This window comes from Panthera uncia, chromosome F1, assembly GCF_023721935.1.
Source record: "Panthera uncia isolate 11264 chromosome F1, Puncia_PCG_1.0, whole genome shotgun sequence".
Classification (NCBI taxonomy): Eukaryota; Metazoa; Chordata; class Mammalia; order Carnivora; family Felidae; genus Panthera; species Panthera uncia.
The window spans coordinates 5,258,266-5,280,375 of NC_064813.1; the positions used below are offsets into that span (position 1 = coordinate 5,258,266).

Sequence of the window (22,110 nt, forward strand, 5' to 3'; positions counted from 1 at the left end):
AAATGGTGCTCCCTAATATTTTCCATGTGGTAAAGACAGGTCATCTAGTACTTGTTCACTTCATAACTCTCTGGGCTGAAGGCACCATGTTCTCAGTCCAGAGCTTTGATCTTTCTGGTTTGGCTAAAGAACATCCTTCAGTACCTCTCTGTGAAAGTATAAAATTGAACATAAAAAATATATACGAATGTGAAATATGAACGTACATTCATGTATATGTGAATAGAAAATATATGAACATAAAATTTTAAGACCCCCGAATATCTGAAAATATTTTACACACCTACTGGATAAATTAGGCAGAGACTTCAGAGCTCTGAGGGCATCTTCTCCCTTCTTTTTGTATTAAAGTTTACTAATGAAAAGCCAGATGATACACTGATTCTTGCTATTATTTAAATGGGTTGCCTTTCTTTAAGATTTTAGGATCTCCCCCTTTTTTTCTTGGTATTCTATTATTCAACAGGGCTGGGTCTATCTTTTGAGTGGACATACAGAGGAATTTGTGAAAACAAGCATTCTACCATGAATCTCAGAAGTCGTGAAAAATTCCAAGGAGAGTTTCTTAGCAGGACAATCGAGGAGATGTCGGGTTGTAGATGTTCAGTGAACATCTCTTGAGTTTTATATTTCCTCAGTGAATACATACCTGGGTGATGGCATTCTGCCCACTCGGACTGTGGTCCTGGCAGGTCAAGGCAGCCCATGTTGGGGCATTTGTAGGGTTATCACCAAATCACCATGCTGCCATGACACTCAATGCAATTACTGTTTTTGGCAAGCCACACTACTGACTCGGTAACATCAGTTTCAAGTACAATTTCTAAAATCATCATGGGGTGCCTGGGTGGCTCATTGGTTAAGCATCTGACTCTTGATTTCAGCTCAGGTCATGATCTCATGGTTTGTGAGTTCAAGCCCCACCTCAGGCTCTGCACTAACAGTGCACAGCCTGCCTGGGATTCTCTCTCCCTCTCTCTTTGCCCCTTCCCCACTTTCTCTCCCTCTCTCTCTCTCTCTCTCTCTCTCTCAAAATAAATAAATAAACATAAAAAAATCATCAGTACCATTTTGTTACATTGTCATATATATACACACACACACATATGTATATATATAAATATAAATATATTATTCTATATATAATAATAATTTCATATGTGTATAGCCCCATTATAACTAAGCATCGGTGACTATTTTGTTTGAATGGATAACTTCCTATCTACAAGGCCTAGAAAGGAGCCAGCACTCAAGGCCTAGCTAAGACATACTGAGCATTTCAATTTTCTTTTTCCTTATTTTTTTTTTACTGCCTTTATTTTTCTTTTTCTCTTTCTTTCTTTCTTTCTTTCTTTCTTTCTTTCTTTCTTTCTCTATTTCTATATAATTTATTGTCAAGTTAGCTAACTTACAGTACATACAGTGTGCTCTTGGTTTGGGGGGTAGATTGCCGTGATTCATTGCTTACATACAACACCCAGTGCTCATCCCAACAAATGCCCTCCTCAATGCCCATCACCCATTTCCCAGCCCCCCATCCCCCTATCAACCTTCAGTTTATTTTCCTCAAGAGTCTCTTATAGTTTGCCTCCCTTTCTGTTTGAAACTATTTTTTCCCCTTCCCTTCCCCCCGTGGTCTTCTGTTAAATTTCTCAAGTTCCACATATGAGTGAAAACATATATCTGTCTTTTTTATGACTGACTTATTTCACTTAGCATAATACCTTCCAGTTCCATCTATGCTGTTACAAATGGCAGGATTTCATTCCTTCTGATTGCCAAGTAGGTATTCCATTGTATATATAAACCACATCTTCAATTTTCCACGTCTATCATTTTGTTTTCAAATGTTTGATTTTTTTATGGTGATCATACACGTTTCAAAATTCTTTTCTTACTTCTTTCCCATTTTATAACATCTTAATTTCTTTTATGTATATAATATCTTCTCTTTCTCTGAAGATTTTATACTTTTTTGTGATCTTTTCTTTGGCTCCCTCTATGTGTTGTTTCCTCTGAGTTCTACTGTTCTTTTTGTTGATTCAGGTGTCTGGCATTCATATTGGAACCTATAATTCTCTGTTAGTCTTTGGTTGTCTAATATTTAAGAGAGAAGTTGTAATAAGTTGTGTGTGGGTCAGCTCTGAGGGACACTTCTTGCTCACCATGTGCTCCATCGTGCTTTTTTCCTTTCCGACTCCAATTTAAGTTGTTTTAAGTAGGTCTGATCAGTTAACACAAAGAAAACTCCTCTTCTATCTTGCCAGGATGTATGCTAGGTTTCCATATTCAGGGAGCAGAGCAGGAGGAAAGAACTGAAGGCACACTGGGGGGTCCCCATCACTTTAGAATTCCCTCTGTGAGCTCTTAATTAATACAATTTCATGCTCTACTAAGTCAGTTACCACTTCTCTCTCTGCTTTCTACTTTCTTGCCTCCCTTCCCATTGCTTCTCCTTGTAGGCTTGCAACTATCTTACTGAGATTATGGGGGAGAGTGGAGATAAACAATTGTATTTAATCTGCCACGTTGTAATTTATCTCCTTTAAACTGAATTTCATTAAGTGCTGTTCTGCTTAGAAACATCAATGGCCCCTTAATTATATCCAGGAAAAAATTCAAGCCATTCCAAATGATTTTCAGGGAATCTCCATATTTTTTCCTATTCAATTTCCCTTGCCATATTATATTTCAAGTGTGTTCTTTCTGTTTGCCTGTCAGAACTATTGGTGCTCTTAATGTCCCGTGGGAGTTCCTCTTCCATTCTCTTGTCTTTATGTTCTACTGTTTTTTAAGTCCTGCCCAAAACTACCTCTTCTATTTTGCTTTCTTGTTTTACTACAAAATGTATCTTTTATAAGGATAACCTTTTCTAAACCCTGATTCTAAACCATCATGTGGATGGTATTTTATGGCATCCAAGGCAATATTAAAAAAAAAATAATAAAAAATATGTATATATATATATATATATATATATATATATATTTATACATATATATGTATATAAACAAGGAGGGGGACAAAACAGAAGAGACTCATACATATGGAGAACAAACTGAGGGTTACTAGAGGGGTTGTAGGAGGGGGGATGGGCTAAATGGGTAAGGGGCATTAAGGAATCTACTCCTGAAATCATTGTTTCACTACATGCTAACTAATTTGGATGTAAAGTAAAAAAAAATGAACCTCTAATATTATATATATATATATATATATGTATGTATATACGTATTTTCTTTGTGTTTCTTTAAAAATGCCACATATTTAGGGGACACCTGGGTGGCTCAGTCAGTTGAGCATCTGACTTCGGCTCAGGTCATGATCTCACAGTTCATGGGTTTGAGCCCCGTGTCAGACTCTGTGCTGTCAGCTCAGAGCCTGGAGACTGCTTTGGATTCTGTGTCTCCCTCTCTCTCTCTCTGTCCCTCCCCCACTCATCTTCTGTCTCATTCTGTCTCTCAAAAATAAATAAACATTAAAAAAATTTTAAACACCACATATTTAATAATTTTATTATGAATGTATCATATATACAAAAAGAGTATATGATACACACACACATTTAAAGAATAATACTGAGATGAACATCTGTGTATTAATCACCTAGATCAAGAATCAGAACGCTACCCATACCTTAGAAATGCTCCATGTCTCTCCTTCCTCCACTCCTACCTGCTTACACATAAACACTCGCCTGATTTTGTGTTTGCGCTTGTGTTCACATTCCTGTGCTTTTTAAAAATTAGTTTTGGGGGCGCCTGGGTGGCTCAGTCAGTTAGGCGGCCGACTTCGGCTCAGGTCATGATCTCGCAGTCTGTGAGTTCGAGCCCCGTGTCGGGCTCTGTGTTGACAGCTCAGAGCCTGGAGCCTGTTTCGGATTCTGTGTCTCCCTCTCTCTCTGACCCTCCCCCATTCATGCTCTGTCTCTCTCTGTCTCAAAAATAAATAAACGTTAAAAAAAAATTAAAAAAAAATTAGTTTTGGATACATAGACTCTCAGAGGTTTTCCAGGGAAGATGGCGGTGTAGGAGGCCACTGGGCTCACCACGTCTGGCTGACCACTTAGATTCCACCCACATCTCCCTAAATAACCCAGAAAACCGCCAGAAGACTAGCAGAACGGACTCTCTGGAGCAAGCGTAGACAAGAGGCCCATGGAAGAGGGCAGGAAGGGTGGAGAGGAGGTGCGCACACTACACGGACTGGCGGGAGGGAGCCGGGGTGGTGGAGGGGCAGCCAGCCCACCCTGCAAGGCAGAACCCCCAAATCCGGCTTGCAAAAGTGGAGGGGTCAGACGGAGTGTGTTCTGACAGCCAGTGGGGCTTAACATCTGGAATGTTATAAGTCAACAGTTCTGCTCCGAGACAGGAGGGCTAGAGAACAATGAAAGGGAGAGTTGTTGAGCCCCGGAGGACAGAGCTCAGCTTCGCAGGGAACAAAGGCACTGGCCAGCGCCATCTCCCTCGCCCATCCCCCAACCAAAATCCCAAAGGGAACTAGTTCCCGTCAGGGAACTTGCTTGCACCGCGCAAACACCCAATGCTGTGCTTCTGTGGATCCATCTCTCCGACAGGTCTGCCTCCTCCCTCCTCCCCCTGCCACCACCCAGTGCCATAGGGCCCCTCCCAAAGTGGATCACCAAAGGCAAAGCGAGCTGAGTCTGCCCCTCCTGCCCCTGTGCACCTTGTGGATCCACCCTGGCTAATACACAAGATCCTATAGAAGCAGCACCATGGGGCGCCTGGGTGGCGCAGTCGGTTAAGCGTCCGACTTCATCCGGGTCACGATCTCGCGGTCCGTGAGTTCGAGCCCCGCGTCAGGCTCTGGGCTGATGGCTCGGAGCCTGGAGCCTGTTTCCGATTCTGTGTCTCCCTCTCTCTCTGCCCCTCCCCCATTCATGCTCTGTCTCTCTCTGTCCCAAAAATGAATAAAAAACGTTGAAAAAAAATTAAAAAAAAAAAAAAAAAAAAAGAAGCAGCACCACAAGCCTGGCAGTGTGCAAGTAGCCCAGACAGGGGCCACACCACTCCACAGTGAGTGCTGCCACTGGGAGAGGCGAAGATAAGGTACACACCAGTCTGACTGTGGCCTCAGCAGTGGGCTGGGGGCAGACATCGGGTCTGACTGCAGCCTCACCCACCAAGGCAATTACTCCAGACAGCACAGGGGAAGAGCCCTGCAGTTCCATGCCACTCCAGGGACTATCCAAAATGATGAAATGGAGGAATTCTCCTCAAAAGAAACTCCAGGAAGTAGCGACAGCTAACAAACTGATCAAAAACGATTTAAGCAATGTAACAGAAAATGAATTTAAAATACTAGTCATAAAATTAATCGCTGGGCTTGAAAAAAGTATAGAGGACAACAGAGAATCTATTACTACAGAGATCAAGGGACTAAGAAACAGTCAGGAGGAGCTAAAAATGCTACAAACGAGCTGCAAAATAAAATGTAGGTGACCGCAGCTCAGATTGAAGAGGCAGAGGAGAGAATAGGTGAACTAGATGATAAAATTGTGGAAAAAGAGGAAGCTGAGAAAAAGAGAGAAAAAAATCCAGGAGTATGAGGGCAGAATTAAAGAACTAAGTGATGCGATAAAACATAATAATGTATGCATAATTGGTATTCCAGAGGAGGAAGAAAGAGAGACAGGTGCTGAAGGTGTACTTGAAGAAATCATAGCTGAGAACTTCCCTGATCTGGGGAAGGAAAAAGGCATTGAAATCCAAGAGGCACAGAGAACTCCCTTCAGACGTAACTTGAATCGATCTTCTGCATGACATATCATAGTGAAACTGGCAAAATACAAGGATAAAGAGAAAATTCTGAAGGCAGCTAGGGATAAACATGCTCTAACATATAAAGGGAGACTGATAAGACTAGTGACAGACCTATCTACTGATACGTGGCAGGCCAGAAAGGAATGGCAGGAAATCTTCAATGTGATGAATAGAAAAACCATGCAGCCGAGAATCCTTTATCCAGCAAGTCTGTCATTCAGAATAGAAGGACAGATAAAGGTCTTCCCAAACAAACAAAAACTGAAGGAATTCATCACCACTAAACCAGCCCTACAAGAGATCCTAAGGGGGATTCTGTGAGTGAAATGTTGCAAGGACGACAAAGTACCAGAGACATCACTACAAGCATGAAACCTACAGACATCACAATGACTCTAAACCCATATCTTTCTATAATAACACTGAATGTAAATGGACTAAATGCTCCAACCAAAAGACGTAGGGTATCAGAATGGATAAAAAAAACAAGACCCATCTATTTGCTGTCTACAAGAGACTCATTTTAGACCTGAGGACACCTTCAGATTGAAAGTGAGGGGATGGAGAACTATCTATCATGCTACTGGAACTCAAAAGAAAGCTGGAGTAGCCAGACTTAGATCAGACAAACTAGACTTTAAATTAAAGGCTGTAACAAGAGATGAAGAAGGGAATTATATACTAATTACAAGGCCTATCCATCAGAAAGAGCTAACAATTATAAATGTCTATGCGCCGAATACGGGAGCCCCCAAATATACAAAACAATTAATCACAAACATAAGCAACCTTATTGATAAGAATGTGGTAATTGCAGGGGACTTTAATACTCCACTTACAACAATGAATAGATCATCTAGACACAGGATCAATAAAGAAACAAGGGCCCTGAATGATACATTGGATCAGATGGACTTGACAGATATATTTAGAACTCTGCATCCCAAAGCAATAAAATATACTTTCTTCTCTAGTGCACATGGAACATTCTCCAAGATAGATCACATACTGGGTCACAAAACAGCCCTTCATAAGTATACAAGTATTGATCATACCATGAATATTTCAGACCACAATGCTATGAAGCTTGAAATCAACCACAGGAAAAAGTCTGGAAAACCTCCAGAAGCATGGGGGTTAGAGAACACCCTACTAAAGCATGAATGGGTCAACCAGGCAATTAGAGAAGAAATTTAAAAATACGCGGAAACAAATGTAAATGAAAAGACAACAATCCAAACGCTTTGGGATGCAGCGAAGACAGTCCTGAGAGGAAAATATCTTGCAATCCAGGCCTATCTCAAGAAACAAGAAAAATCCCAAATACAAAATCTAACAGCACACTTAAAGGAAATAGAAGCAGAATAGCAAAGATACCCCAAACACAGCAGAAGAAGAGAAATAATAAAAATCAGAGCAGAAATAAACAATATAGAAACTAAAAAAACTGTAGAGCAGATCAATGAAACCAAGAGTTGGTTTTTTGAAAAAATAAACAAAATTGACAAACCTCCAGCCAGGCTTCTCAAAAAGAAAAGGGAGATGGCCCAAATAGATAAAATCAGGAATGAAAATGGAATTATTACAACCAATCCCTCAAAATACAAGCAATTATCAGGGAATACTATGAAAAATTATATGCCAACAAACTGGACAACCTGGAAGAAATGGACAAATTCCTAAACTCCCACACACTTCCAAAACTCAAACAGGAAGAAATAGAAAGCTTGAACAGACCCATAACCAGCGAAGAAATTGAATCAGTTACCAAAAATCTCCCAACAAATAAGAGTCCAGGACCAGATGGCTTCCCTGGGGAGTTCTACCAGACGTTTAAAGCAGAGATAATACCTATCCTTCTCAAGCTGTTCCAAAAAATAGAAAGGGAAGGAAAACTTCCGGACTCATTCTATTAAGTGAGCATTACTTTGATTCCCAAATCAGACAGAGACCCAGCAAAAAAAAGAGAACTACAGGCCAATATCCCTGATGAATATGGATGCAAAAATTCTCAATAAGATACTAGCAAATCGAATTCAACAGCATATAGAAAGAATTATTCACCATGATCAAGTGGGACTCATTCCTGGGATGCAGGGCTGGTTCAACATTCACATTTCAATCAACGTGATACATCACATTAATAAAAGAAAAGATAAGAACCATATTATCCCATCAATCAATGCAGAAAAAGCATTTGACAAAATTCAACATCATTTCTTAATAAAAACCCTCCAGAAAGTTGGGATAGAGGAACATACTTAAACATCATAAAAGCCATTTATGAAAAGCCCACAGCTAATATCATCCTCAATGGGGAAAAACTGAGAGCTTTTTCCCTGAGATCAGGAACACGACAGGGATGTCCACTCTCACCGCTGTTGTTTCACATAGTGTTGGAAGTGCTAGCATCAGCAATAAGACAACAAAAGGAAATCAAAGCCATCAAAATTGGCAAAGCTGCAGTTAAGCTTTCACTTTTTGCAGATGACATGATATTATACATGGAAAATCCGATAGACTCCACCAAAAGTCTGCTAGAACTGATACATCAATTCAGCAAAGTTGCAGGATACAAAATCAATGTACAGAAACCAGTTGCATTCTTATACACTAATAATGAAGCAACAGAAAGACAAATAAAGAAACTGATCCCATGCACAATTGCACCAAGAAGCATAAAATACCTAGGAATAAACCTAACCATAGATATAAAAGATCTGTATGCTGAAAACTATAGAAAGCTTATGAAGGAAATTGAAGAAGATACACAGAAATGGGAAAACATTCCATGCTCATGAATTGGAAGAATAAATATTATTAAAATGTCAATACTACCCAAAGCTATCTACACATTCAATGCAATCCCAATCAAAATTGCACCAGCATTCTTCTCAAAGCTAGAACAAGCAATCCTAAAATTTGTATGGAACCACAAAAGACCCCGAATAGCCAAAGTAATTTTGAAGAAGACCAAAGCAGGAGGCATCATAATCCCAGACTTTAGCCTCTACTACAAAGCTGGAATCATCAAGACAGCATGGTATTGGCACAAAAACAGACACATAGACCAAGGGAATAGAATAGAAACCCCAGAACTAAACCCACAAAAGTATGGCCAACTCATCTTTGACAAAGCAGAAAAGAATATCCAACGGAAAAAAGACAGTCTCTTTAACCAATGATACTGGGAGTACTGGACAGCAACATGCAGAAGGATGAAACTAGACCACTTTCTTACACCATTCGCAAAAACAAACTCAAAATGGATAAAGGACCTGTATGTGAGACAGGGAACCATCAAAACCCTAGAGAAGAAAGCAGGAAAACAACCTCTCTGACCTCAGCCACAGCAATTTCTTACTTGACACACCCCCAAAGGCAAGGGAATTAAAAGCAAAAATGAACTATTAGGACCTCATGAAGATAAAAATCTTCTGCACACCAAAGGAAACAATCAACAAAACTAAAAGGCAACCAATGGAATGAGAAAAGATATTTGCAAATGACATATCGGACAAAGGGCTAGTATCCAAAATCTATAAAGAGCTCACCAAACTCCACACCTGAAAAACAAATAATCCAGTGAAGAAATGGGCAGAAAACATGAATAGACACTTCTCTAAAGAAGACATCCGGATGGCCAACAGGCACATGAAAAGATGCTCCACGTCGCTCCTCATCAGGGAAATACAAATCAAAAGCACACTCAGATACCACCTCACACCAGTCAGGGTGGCTAAAATGAACAAATCAGGAGACTATAGATGCTGGAGAGGATGTGGAGAAATGGGAACCCTCTTGCACTGTTGGTGGGAATGCAAACTGGTGCAGCCGCTCTGGAAAACAGTGTGGAGGTTCCTCAAAAAATTAAAAATAGATCTACCCTATGACCTAGCAATAGCACTGCTAGGGATTTACCCAAGGGATCCAGGAGTGCTGATGCATAGGGGCACTTGTACCCCAATGTTTATAGCAGCACTCTCAACAATAGCCAAATTATGGAAAGAGTCTAAATGTCCATCAACTGACGAATGGATAAAGAAATTATGGTTTATATACACAACGGAATACTATGTGGCAATGAGAAAGAATTAAATATGGTCTTTTGTAGCAATGTGGATGGAACTGGAGAGTGTCATGTTAAGTGAAATAAGTCATACAGAAAAAGACAGATACCATATGTTTTCACTCTTATGTGGATCCTGAGACACTTAACAGAAGACCATGGGTGAGGGGAAGAAAAAAAAAAGAGGTTAGAGAGGGAGAGAGCCAAAGCATAAGAGACTCTTACAAATTGAGAACAAACTGAGGGTTGATGGGGGGGTGGGAGGGAGGGGGTGGGTGATGGGTATTGAGGAGGGCACCTTTTGGGATGAGCACTGGGTGTTGTATAGAAACCAATTTGACAATAAATTTCATATTCAAAAATTATACATACATGAATAAATGCTTTCTCTTTACTATAATCTCCTAAGGACAGGAATGGCATCATACTATTTGCTGTGTTTCTTACAATGTCTAGCATAACATACAGAACAGAGCAAGGAATGTGGTAAACATCTTTGAATAAATCTGACATTCTGTCACGGAAAAAAAATAAATAAAAATTAGTTTTGCCACATGTATGCCTTATTGAACAATATTGAACCGCAAGAAGTAGAAAAATCCACTAGTATGGTTAGAGATTCAGAACTCCTCTTTCAGGGGCCGCCTAGTGGCTCAGTCGGTTAAGTGACTGACTTCAGCTCAGGTCATTATCTTTCAGTTTGTGGGTTTGAGCCTTGCCTCGAGGTCTGTGCTGACAGCTCAGAGCCTGGAGCCTGCTTCGGATTCTGTGTCTCCCTCTTTCTGCCGTTCCCTTGCTTGTGTTCTGTCTCTCTTTTGCTCTCAAAAATAAACATTAACAACAACAACAACCTCCTTTCAGTAATTGACAGATCCGGCAGGCAGAAAATTAGTAAGGACATAACTGAACTGAACAGCACCATTAATCAAGTGTATCTAATTGACAAATAAAGAATATCTCATCCAGCAACAGCAGAATATACATTCTTCTCCAGTTCTCAGGGATCAGTCACCATGACACCCCATATCTTGGGTCACAAAACACACCTGAGAAATTTTAAAAAATAGAAATTATACAAAGTATGTACTTAAAATACTACATAATTAAGCTAGAATTCAATAACAGAAAGATAACTGGAAAAAATCCCCAAAGATTTGGAGATTAAACACTTCTAAATAACACATCGGTTAAGGAAGAAATCTGAACTGAAATTTAAAAATATTTTGAACGAAATGCAAGTGAAAAAGCGTTTTGAACAAATGAAAAAAATACAACTTACCAAACTTTGCGGGCTTCAGTGAAAGCAAGGCTTAGAGGAAAATGTATGGCATTAAATGCATGTTTAGAAAAGAAGAAAGACCTAAAATCAATACTCTAAGCTTCCATCTTAGAAAACTAGAGGGAAAAAAGCAATATAAACCTAAATCAAACAGAAGAAAAAGATTGCAATGGAAATCAGTAAATTGAAAACAGAAGAATAGAAGAACAACAGAGAAAACCAGATACCCTAATACCTAAACTAGATAAAGATACTACAGGAAAAGTTATAGATCCTTTGACATTACTGGAAAAGTTTCAGATCCATGACCAAATGGGATTTATTCAAGTTATGCAAGGCTGGTTCAGTAGTAAAAATCAATTAATATAATCCATCACATCAACAGGTTAAAAAAGAAAAAGTGTATAATCACACCAGTAGATGCAAAAAAAGCATTTGACAAAAATCTCACACCCATTCATGACAAACACTCTCAGCTAAGCAAGCAATGGAGGGGGACTTCCTCATCTTGATAAAGGAGCATCTACAAAAAACCATGCAAAACACTTAATGGTGAGAAACTAGATCCATTCCTCCTAAGAACAAGGCAACAATGTCTCCTCTTACCACTCCTATTCAATATCACACTGGAAGTACTAGCTACCACAGTAAGATAAGACAATGAAATACAAGGCGTACAGGATTGAGAAGGAAGTAATAAAATGTTCTTTATTTGTAGAGAACATGATTGTCTACGTAAGTAAATTCCGAAGAACAAACAAAAAAATCCTAGAACTAATAAACAATGATAGCAAGTTGCAGGATATAAGGTTAATACACAAAAGTCAATTCTCATCTTTTATAAAACCAGTTTACCACATATATGTATTATTAAGCAATATATTCTTTGATTTTTCAAGCTTTGCACCTTATCTAGATGGAATCATTGTGTTTTTATTCTGTGACTTGCTTTTTTCATTCGATGTTGTATTTGTAAAATTTATTTATAACAATTCTGCTACAAATACACACATCTCCTGGTACTTATGCATGAATTTCTGTAGAATATACACTGTTATTGAAATGGCAAACTATTGGCATGTGCATCTTTAACATTGTGTGATAATGTAAAATTATCCTTCAAATTTGTTGTGCAATGTAAGTGTTCTCATTTTTCCAGTGTGCTATATGTATATGGCCAACCCCAAAGAATAAACTAAGAAAATATTTCAAAAATGCAGCGAAAAAATTAATGTAATTAAATTATTACAGTAGAAAATATTCACTTAATGCAAAAGAAAACAATAAAGGCAAAACAGAGGAACAAAAAAGACATGAGAAATATAGGAAGTAAAAATAAAATGGCAGACATAAATCCAACTATATCAGTATTAACATTAGATGTGAGCAGACTAAACAGTCCAATGAAATGGCAGGGATTATCAGACTGATAACAAAATAAGTTCCAACTATATGTTGTCCATAGGAGATGCATTTACGTTTCCAAAATACAAATTTGTTCAAAGTAAATGGTAGAAAAAATACATTATGCAAAGGCAGGCATAGAAAGCTGGACTGGCTATACTAATATTAGAGAAAATAACTGAGCAAACAAAAGCAACTTTGAGTAACTTTGAGCAAGCTACAAAAGTAAAGAGGAACATTTTATAATGTCAAGAGTCTGTCTTCTATCAGGAAAGTATAATAATGATAAACATATATGTTGTCATCTGACAACAGAGACCCAAAACACATGAAGTAAAAACTGACAGAATGAAGGGGGAAATAGTCGGAGACTTTGATATACCACCTTAAATAATGGATACAACAACTAGCAGACTATCAACAAAGAAACTGAACACCTAAACAACCCTATATATCAACAGACCTAACAGACGTCTACAGAACAGTCCACCCAACAATAGTGGACCATACATTCTTCACAAATGGACATAGAAAATTCCCCAGGACAGACTGTACGTTAGGCCATAAAACAATCCTCAATACATATAAGAAAACTGAAATCATACAAAGTAATTTCTCTGAAATTAGATATCATATGACTCACAATTTCAATCCTAGGCACACACTCAGGAGAAATAAAAACATTAGGTCTACACAGACTTGTAAGTAAATGTTCACAGCAGCATTATTCATAATAGCTCTAAAGTGGAAAAAACCCAAAATCTCCATCAACTGAAGAATGAATGTTTTAAAAAGTTGATATATCCATAGAATGGAATAATATTCGGCAAATTTTGTTCCTTTTTAGGAATGGAATACTATACATGCGACAACATGGATGAACCCTGAGAACGTTATGCTAACTGAAAGAAGCCAGTTGCAAAAGACTATATTTGCAGGATTCTTGACATGAAATAGCCAAAATAGGCAAATCATAGAGACAGAAAATAGATTAATAGTACCAAGGACTGGGAGGAGGAGGGAATAGGGTTTCTTTTTGAGTTGATAAAGGAGTCCTAGAATTAAGCAGTGGTGAGAGTTGCACAACTCCGTAGATATATTAAAAACCATTGAACTGTACACACTTTAAAAGGGTGAATCATGTGATATATGAAGCTCCATAGAGCTGTTCACAGTAGGAAAGAAACAAACGGTACCTATAACTTCCTACCTGCCGGCTATATCAGACAAGCCTTTGGTAGGTTTTATAATGACGGTTCCTCCTAACTCTCAAAGTTTTACAAAATCAGCAGGAATTTTAGCCCCATATTATTATGATGTTTAAAAAATATCTTCTCTGAATGTCACCCTTTACTCACGAACTCAACTTCTTTGCATCGTCTGAAATGCATTGCTTTCTGCTTTCTCGGGTCTCTGCTCAAAGGCCCTTGTATATGTTGCCTCTCTGGAATGTTCCCCCAATTGACTAACTTTTATTTCTTTTCAATAATGCAGATTTCACCTCTTTAGGAAAGTCCTCCTTGATTCCCTTTTATTCAAACCTTCGTTTGTGCACCCTCTGTTCTATTTCTCCTGGGTTCACCTCTATCATAATGTCTATTTGCTTCCTTGTCTCCCCAATCAACGTAAGGTCATTGAGGGCAGGAATTGTATGTTTTAGTTATAAGCACCTTGCCCTGTGCCTAGTGGTAATAGACTAAGAAAGGCTGTCTAAACCCCATGGTCACATACTAAATAACTTTAACTGTAACAGATTTTATCCCTCAGGTAGAATTTGTTGTGTGTATGTGTACTGATGGTGGTAATGATTTTGGCATCAGTTAAACCACTGTGGTTCGCTTTTCTGAATTGCCAGGAAACGTTTTGAGATACTGACAGGATTTGCCAACATCCAAGGCTAAACTTGGACTAAAGTTTAGCTATTAATATGAAATTATAAAACTATAATCAAGAAGTGTGACTGGCATTTTCTAAGTTGGTAACCAGTTCTGATTATCACAATTTTTTGTGTGTATCATGAAAGAAGCTACTTGGCAATTACACATAAGATTATTCCATGAAATTTCACTAGGTATTTAGAATTTCGTTTACTTTAAATTTCTGGTAGTTACTTTACAAAATTTAAAACAAAATTTATGTATGAAGTTTTAAAACAAATTAAAAGTAATGCTTTAATTTCAAAGTTTTAAAATTAAATACCCGTTCTTCATTTTACTATCTGGAAAATAAACATTTCTCTGCAGACTTGTAAATATGATAGGCTTCTGTCCCAAAGTGGCCAACTGCTTGCTAAGTATTATGGAATTCTGTAAGACAACAAAAAAATTCCTCTTTTTACTTTTCATAGACAAAATTATTCTGAAATTATATCATGATGTACTGAATTTGTTATTTTAGCTAAGACACCATTTATATTTATAGATTTGCCACAGTTTCAAGATCAGGTTTTTTCTATCGTAATGCTTCTTCTTCCATTGAACTTTATGAATTAAAAAGAAGTTATAATACCCTTTCCAACATGTTGAAAATAATATACATAATCAGATTCCTGAATGAATTGAGATTATGGGAACCTTTAAATACATTATGTCTTAACTTTAATGACATACATAATGGAGTTTCTAAACTAATCTGTTAGAATTATTTCTACACGAATCTGACTTCAAAACAACACCCTCTCTTTCAAGGTAGGTTTCAAATGACATCTGGAGGCTTTAACAAAACTTCTCTTAGTATAACAATAGATCTGACTTTCTGCTTCTTTTTCTAATGAGATTGAAAGAGAAGTTGAACTTCCTGGAATTTTTCCTAATAGGTATTTTTGGAATAGAGGCAATGGTTTCATTATGGGGAATGCCTAGAATAAAATATCAGATAATGACAGCCAGTCCAAAATTCCATGGCTTCCTTCTGCCCTAATCCTCCAGTAATGCTCCAGTTAATTTCCTAGAAATGTCAGCCACCAACAAAGGAGCCTTTGAGATTGCTATGATGAGCATCAGGGTGTATTCATATGGGATTATCTAATAGGATTTAACCTAATTTTGAGAGTGAACGTGGTCAGGTCCTTAGGGCCTCCGAAGCATACACATTCACTGATTTTGATAGAGAAATATAGGTTTGCGTGGTAAATAATGATGGATATTTTAAGTTTCATTCCAGAAAATTATATTCACTATTCAGGATTTTAAATACAATACAACTGTCTTTAATATAACTGCAAAGGAAAGGAAGGGAATAAATGTAGCAAAGAATAAGATAGGAATAAAATATAATAAGTGACATATACAAAAAATAATAGAAAAAAGGATAGGTTAAGAAACATTAAGACAATCCTGCAAACAAGCTTAAAAACAGGTTTTTTCATTAAGAGGATATAATTCATGGTCATTAAAGATAGTTTTATAAATATGGCAAAAATTAACATATAGAAATTATAAATATATAAAAACACATTTATTATATTTCTTAGAATTTACCAAATGAAGGCTACTATTATGTATCCATGTTATTTAACTGGAAGTCTATATAAATATCATTTTTAATGATAGCATGATATTCAATTAAGTGATTATCAGCATTGATTTAACACTCCCCTATTGGACATTTAGGTAACTTTATTCTTTCACTATTATAAATATTATTGCCATGGATATCATCAGATGTACAGTTTTTTTCAGTTAGGACTATTTCTTTTGATGAGATTCTGGGAAATGGGATTACTGGGTCACAAGCTATGAATCCTTTAAACATTCTTAATGCATATTCTTGAAACGATTTCTAAAAGGACCATGCCAGTTCACTTTACTATTAGGAATCTATGACAGAACAAACTTCACTATGGTGATGTCAAACTTTGCATTATTGTTTTTAAAAGTATTTTTCTAGTTATAACATGAGTATATGGTTTTACACGTTTTGAAACTTAACATACTTTTTGTTTATCTCATCTGAGTTTTCAGCAGCATTTGACACATTGGACTATTGACTAGTCTCCCCTTGGAAACACTCTCTTACTCGGCTTCCATGTTACCGTTCGCTCCTTGCTGTTGGAGATCCCCTGATCTTGGTCCCAGATTCTCTTCCTCCCAGTACCCTTCTCATACTACATTCTCTTCCTAGGGAATCTTATTCAATCGCATGGCTTCAAGTATCATTCAGTTTCCATAAAAATGCTCAAATTCTATGGACCAGATCCCAAATTTTGTATTTAGTTCAATATCAATGTACCTGACTAGATTTTTAACAATGATTTTGCTTGTCTTGCAAACACTTCAAACCAATGTGTCTAAAACTGCACTGCTGCCTTGAGGTTTCTGCCTCCTAAACCTGTGTTTGTAAGTGTTTGTTGAATGAATAAAGTAGAAAAAAATCTCACAAGCTAGAAGAGAATATAGTTCTTTTGCAATGTAGCTGTGAGTGGAGTGCTCCAGACAGAATGAACAGGAGTCACAGAGGCTCTGAGGTGGGAGAGGAATTATTATGGTTGAGGAATTGAAAGAGAGATAATGGCTAGAAAGTAGTAAGAGAGAAAATAGTGCAGGAAAAGGTTAGATAAAAGATAGGCAGAGGCCACATCATGCTAAGCATAGTAGGTTTGGAAAATAGTTTGGATTTTACTTTTAGTACAATGGGCAAATGTTAAAGAAATTTTAAAATATAATTATAACTATTTTATTTTGAAATAGTTTGACTCACAAGGAGTTAGCTTTCCCCAATGACAATAGCTTTATATAATCTTAGTGCATTGTCAAAACCCAGGAAATTGAGGAGGCAGCACTATTCACTCAGGTATGAATCTTATTAAGATTTCTCCATTCTGTTTTACAGGTGCTCTTTTTTTTATATAGTTCTGTGAAATTTTATCACATGTCTAGATTTATGTAACTGTCACCACAATATAGAACTGTTATAAAATATAGATGGTAGAACTGTTCCATTACAAAGAAGAAACCCCATCATGTTAACTCTTAAGAGTCATAACTGCCTGCTAACTCTGACTTTTGGCAATCACTTATCTGTTTTCAATGATTACAGTTTTGTCACCTCTAAAATCTTCTTCTTCTTCTTCTTCTTCTTCTTCTTCTTCTTCTTCTTTTTTTTTTTTTTTTTTTTTGATTCTGGAACAACATTGTCTTTATTTATTTATTTTTTAATATGAAATTTATGGTCAAACTGTTTTCCATACAACACCCAGTGTTCATCCCAACAGGTGTCCTCCTCAATGCCCATCACCCACTTTCCCCTCCCTCCCACCCCCCATCAACCCTCAGTTTATTCTCAGTTTTTAACAGTCTCTTATGGTTTGGCTCCCTCCCTCTCTTACTTTTTTTTTTTCCCCTTCCCCTCCCCCATGGTCTTCTGTTAAGTTTCTCAGGATCCACATAAGAGTGAAAACATATGGTATCTGTCTTTCTCTATATGACTTATTGCACTTAGCATTAACACTCTCCAGTTCCATCCACATTGCTACAAAAGGCCATATTTCATTCCTTCTCATTGCCAAGTAGTATTCCATTGTATATATAAACCACAATTTCTTTATCCACTCATCAGTTGATGGGCATTTAGGCTCTTTCCATAATTTGGCTACTGTTGAAAGTGCTGCTATCAAAGGGGGCACATGGGTGGTTCAGTTGGTTAACCATCCAATTCTTGATTTCAGCTCAGGTCACCATCTCATGGTTTGTGGGATTGAGCCCCACATTGGGCTCTGTGCTGACAGCATGGAGCCTGATTGGGATTATCTCTCTCTCTCTGCCCCTTTTCCTTGATTGTGATCTCTCTCTCCCAAAATAAATAAATAAATAAACATTAAAACAATATTCTATAAATGGAATCATACAATATACAACACTTGAAATCGGCTTTTTAACTCAGCATCATTCAAGTTGTTATGCATATCAATAGTGCATTCTTTAAACATAAAAGCTGAAACTATAAAATTCTTAGAAGAAAACAGACAGAAACCTTCATGACATTGGATTTGGCATTGATTTCTTGGGTATGACTCCAAAGGCACAGGCAAGTAAAGGAAAAATAGACAAATTGGAAGTCTGAAATTTAAGACTTTTTGCATTAAAAGACACTATCAATAGAGTAAAATGGCAACACATAGAATGGAAGAAAGTATTTTCATATCACATACAAGGGATTAATATACAGAATATATAGTGAATGTCTAAAACTCAACAACAACAAAAACAGTTAAAAAAACAGGCAAAGGACTTGAATAGCATTTATCCAGAGAAAATTATACAAATAGCCAATAGGCATGTGAAAAGATACTCGACATCATTAATCATTAGGGAAATGCAAATCAAAACCATGGTGAGATATAACCTCACATCCATTAGGATGACCTTGGAAGTTCATAGAGCTTGCCTGGCTAAGATGTAAGTAAGGAGTGTTTGCAGTCTGGGAAATGTCTGGTTGAGAAGCAGCAAAGAGACCAGCAAAACTGGGTCTCCTTCGAAACTTCAAGGCTGAAGGCAGCCTGACCTTGCCTGTGGATCAACATGTTTCTCCACTCTGTAAATGCTTAATCTAAAGTATTAAAACAACCCCCTTCCTATGACATATATACTGCCCCCGTCATGTTCCCTTTGCCTGTCTGCACGTCACTGCCCTGATTGTACTGTTCCCCCAATAATTTTTTAGTATGCTTTGTTCCTGCTTTTGAAACTACACATTCCTTTCCCCTGTACCTCTTGAAATGTATAATAAGATTCTCAATAAAAACTTTGCTTGGAGAAGAGCTTTGCTTGGGGCCATTGCCACTAGAGCGCTTGGCCCCCTTGCCCTCTCCTTTCTCTGATTCAGGAGTCTGGAGTACTCTGTCATCTACCACTCCAGGGTTTGCTGGTCAAACCTGAAAGGTGACTGTTATTAAAAATAAAGGCTTTACTGATAAACTTTAAGAAGACGTAATGCCTGTCCTTCTCAAAGTCTTCCAAAAAATCAAAGAGAAGGGAATGGTCCAAAACTCATTTTACAAAGCCAGAAAAGGACACTACCAGAAGAAAAAATTATAGCCCAATATCCCTGATGAATATAGATGCAAAAAATTCTCAATAACATACTAGCAAATTCAATAGCATATTAAAAAGATCATACATAATGATCAAGTGGGATTTAACCCTGGAAAACAAGGATGGTTCAACATATGCAAATCAATAAATGAGTTACATCACATTAATAGAATGAAAGACAAAAATCATGATTATCTCAGTAGACACAGAAAAAACATTTATGATAAAACACCCATTTATGATAAAACTCTTTTACAAATTACATATAGAAGATACATAACAAAGGCAATACATGACAAGACCACAGCACAGCTAACATCATACTCAGCTTTTCCTCTAATATCAGGAACAAGACAAGGGTTTCTATCCTCACCACTCTTATTCAACACAGTACTGGAAGTCCTAACCAGAGAAATCAGGCAAGAAAAAAAAAGGCATCAGAATTGGAAAGGAAAATGTAAAATTGTGTCTGTTAGCTGATGATATGATGTTGTATACAGAAAATCCTAAAATACCACAAAAAAACAAAAACAAAAATAAACCTTATTCGATCTAATCAAGTTATTAAAGTTGCAGGATACAAAATTAAAATACAAAATCAGTAGTATTTCTATATACCAATAATAAATTGCCTTAAAAGAAATAAAGAAAATGATCTCATTTACAATAGTATCAAAACAATGAAATGCTTAGGAATAAAATTAACCAAGGAGGTGAAGGATTAGTACTCTGAAATTACAAAAAATTGATGAGAGAAACTGAAGACACAAATAAATGAAAAGGTATTTCTGTGTTCATGGATTAGAAGAATTAATATGGTTAAAATGTCTATATTACCAAAAGCCATCTATAGATTCAGTGTAATCCTTATCGAGAGTTCAATGACATTTTTCTGTAGAGGTAGAAAGAAGAATGCTAAAATTTATATGGAACCAAAAAAGATTCTGAATAGCCAAGTTAATCCTGAGAAAGAAGAATAAAGCAGGAGGCACCACACTTCCTGATTTCAAAATATGTTATAAAGCTATAGTAATCAAAACAGTATGGCAGTGGCATAAAAAATAGACAGATCACTGAAACAGAATTGAAAGTCCAGAAATAAACCCAAGCATATGCAATCAAGTAGTACTTGACAAAGGAGCTGAGAACACTCAGTGGAGAAAAGACAGTCTCTTCAGTAAATGGTGCTGGGGAAAATTGGGTATTCATTAGTAAAAGAATGACACTAGACGCCGATCTTACACTACTCACAAAAATTAACTCAGAATTGATTAAAATATTAAATGTAAGATCTGAAATTATAAAACTCCTAGAAGAAAACATAGGAAACAATTTTCTTGATGTGGGTCTTGGCATTGACTTTTTTGTGATATGATATAGCACAAAAACCAAATCAAAATTAAACAAGTGGGACATCCATTGTCACTGCAAATGGCAAGATTTCATTCTTTTTATGGCTGAGCAATATTCACATATAATAGTCATATATACATAATATATATATATACATACACACACACACACACATATATATATATATATATATATATATATATATATACACCTATGTTTACTGCATCCTTATTTACAATAGCCAAATTATGGAAACAACATAAACGTCCATCAACTGATGAATGCATAAGGGAGATATGAGATGTATATATCCCATTAGTAAACATGGGGATGCATATATTCCTTTGGATTACTGTTTTTGTATTTTCTGGGCAAATACCCAGTAGTGAGATTGCTGGATCATAGGGTATTTCTATTTTTAATTTTTTGAGGAACCTCCGTATTGTCTTCCACAGTGGCTGTACCAGTCTGCATTCCTGCCAATAGCGTACAAGTGTTTCTTTTTCTCCACAGTAACCAAAACTTGTTGTTTCTTGTGTTTTTTATTTTGGCCATTCTGACTGATGTGAGGTGATATCTCATGGTGCTTTTGATTTTCATTTCCCTATGATGAGTGATCTTGAGCATCTTTTCATGGGTTTGAGGGCAATCTGTCTGTCTTCTTTGGAGAAATGTCTGTTTATGTCTCCTACCCATTTTTTTAGTTGGATTATTTGTTTTTTATTTGTGTTGAGTTGCCTAAGTTTTTTTAAATATATTTTGATATAACCCTTTATTGGATATGTCATTTGCAAATATCTTCTTCCATTCAGTAGATTGCCTTTTAGTTTTGTTGTTTCCTTTGCTGTGCATACAATGGAATATTATTTAGCCTTAAAAAGAAGAAAAATTCTGGCACATGCTACAACATGGATGAACCTCGACTATTTCATGCTAAGTGAAGTAATCAGTCACAAAAAAACCAAATGCTATATGATTCCACTTATATAAGGTATTTAGAGTTGTCAAATTCTTAGAGACGGAAGCACAACCATAGGAATGTACTTAATGCCACTAAACTGTACACTTAAAATAGTTATTAAAATGATAAATGTTTATGTATATTTTACATAATTTTTTTAAAAAAGTACTTTCCTTTAAATATTTAAGGGATCCTGGAGTGGGCTGTTAGATAGTGCCCTAATATGACAC

General features: G+C 36.8%; 1 protein-coding gene across 4 annotated transcripts in view; it reads right to left on the minus strand.

Annotated features, from left to right (window-relative positions):
* The window catches only part of CATSPERE (catsper channel auxiliary subunit epsilon), a 195,191-nt gene that overhangs the window by 75,331 nt on the left and 97,750 nt on the right, over positions 1-22,110 (minus strand). For 2 of the 4 annotated variants that reach the window (XM_049633802.1, XM_049633803.1), the window contains exon 8: positions 14,735-14,841. The exons of 1 other annotated variant lie outside the window; for it this stretch is intronic. In XM_049633802.1, the coding sequence (XP_049489759.1) occupies positions 14,735-14,841 (107 nt within the window). Of the gene's footprint in view, positions 1-14,734; positions 14,842-18,505; positions 18,564-22,110 lie in introns of all 4 variants that reach the window. One more of the 4 variants, XM_049633805.1, reaches the window with a different exon arrangement.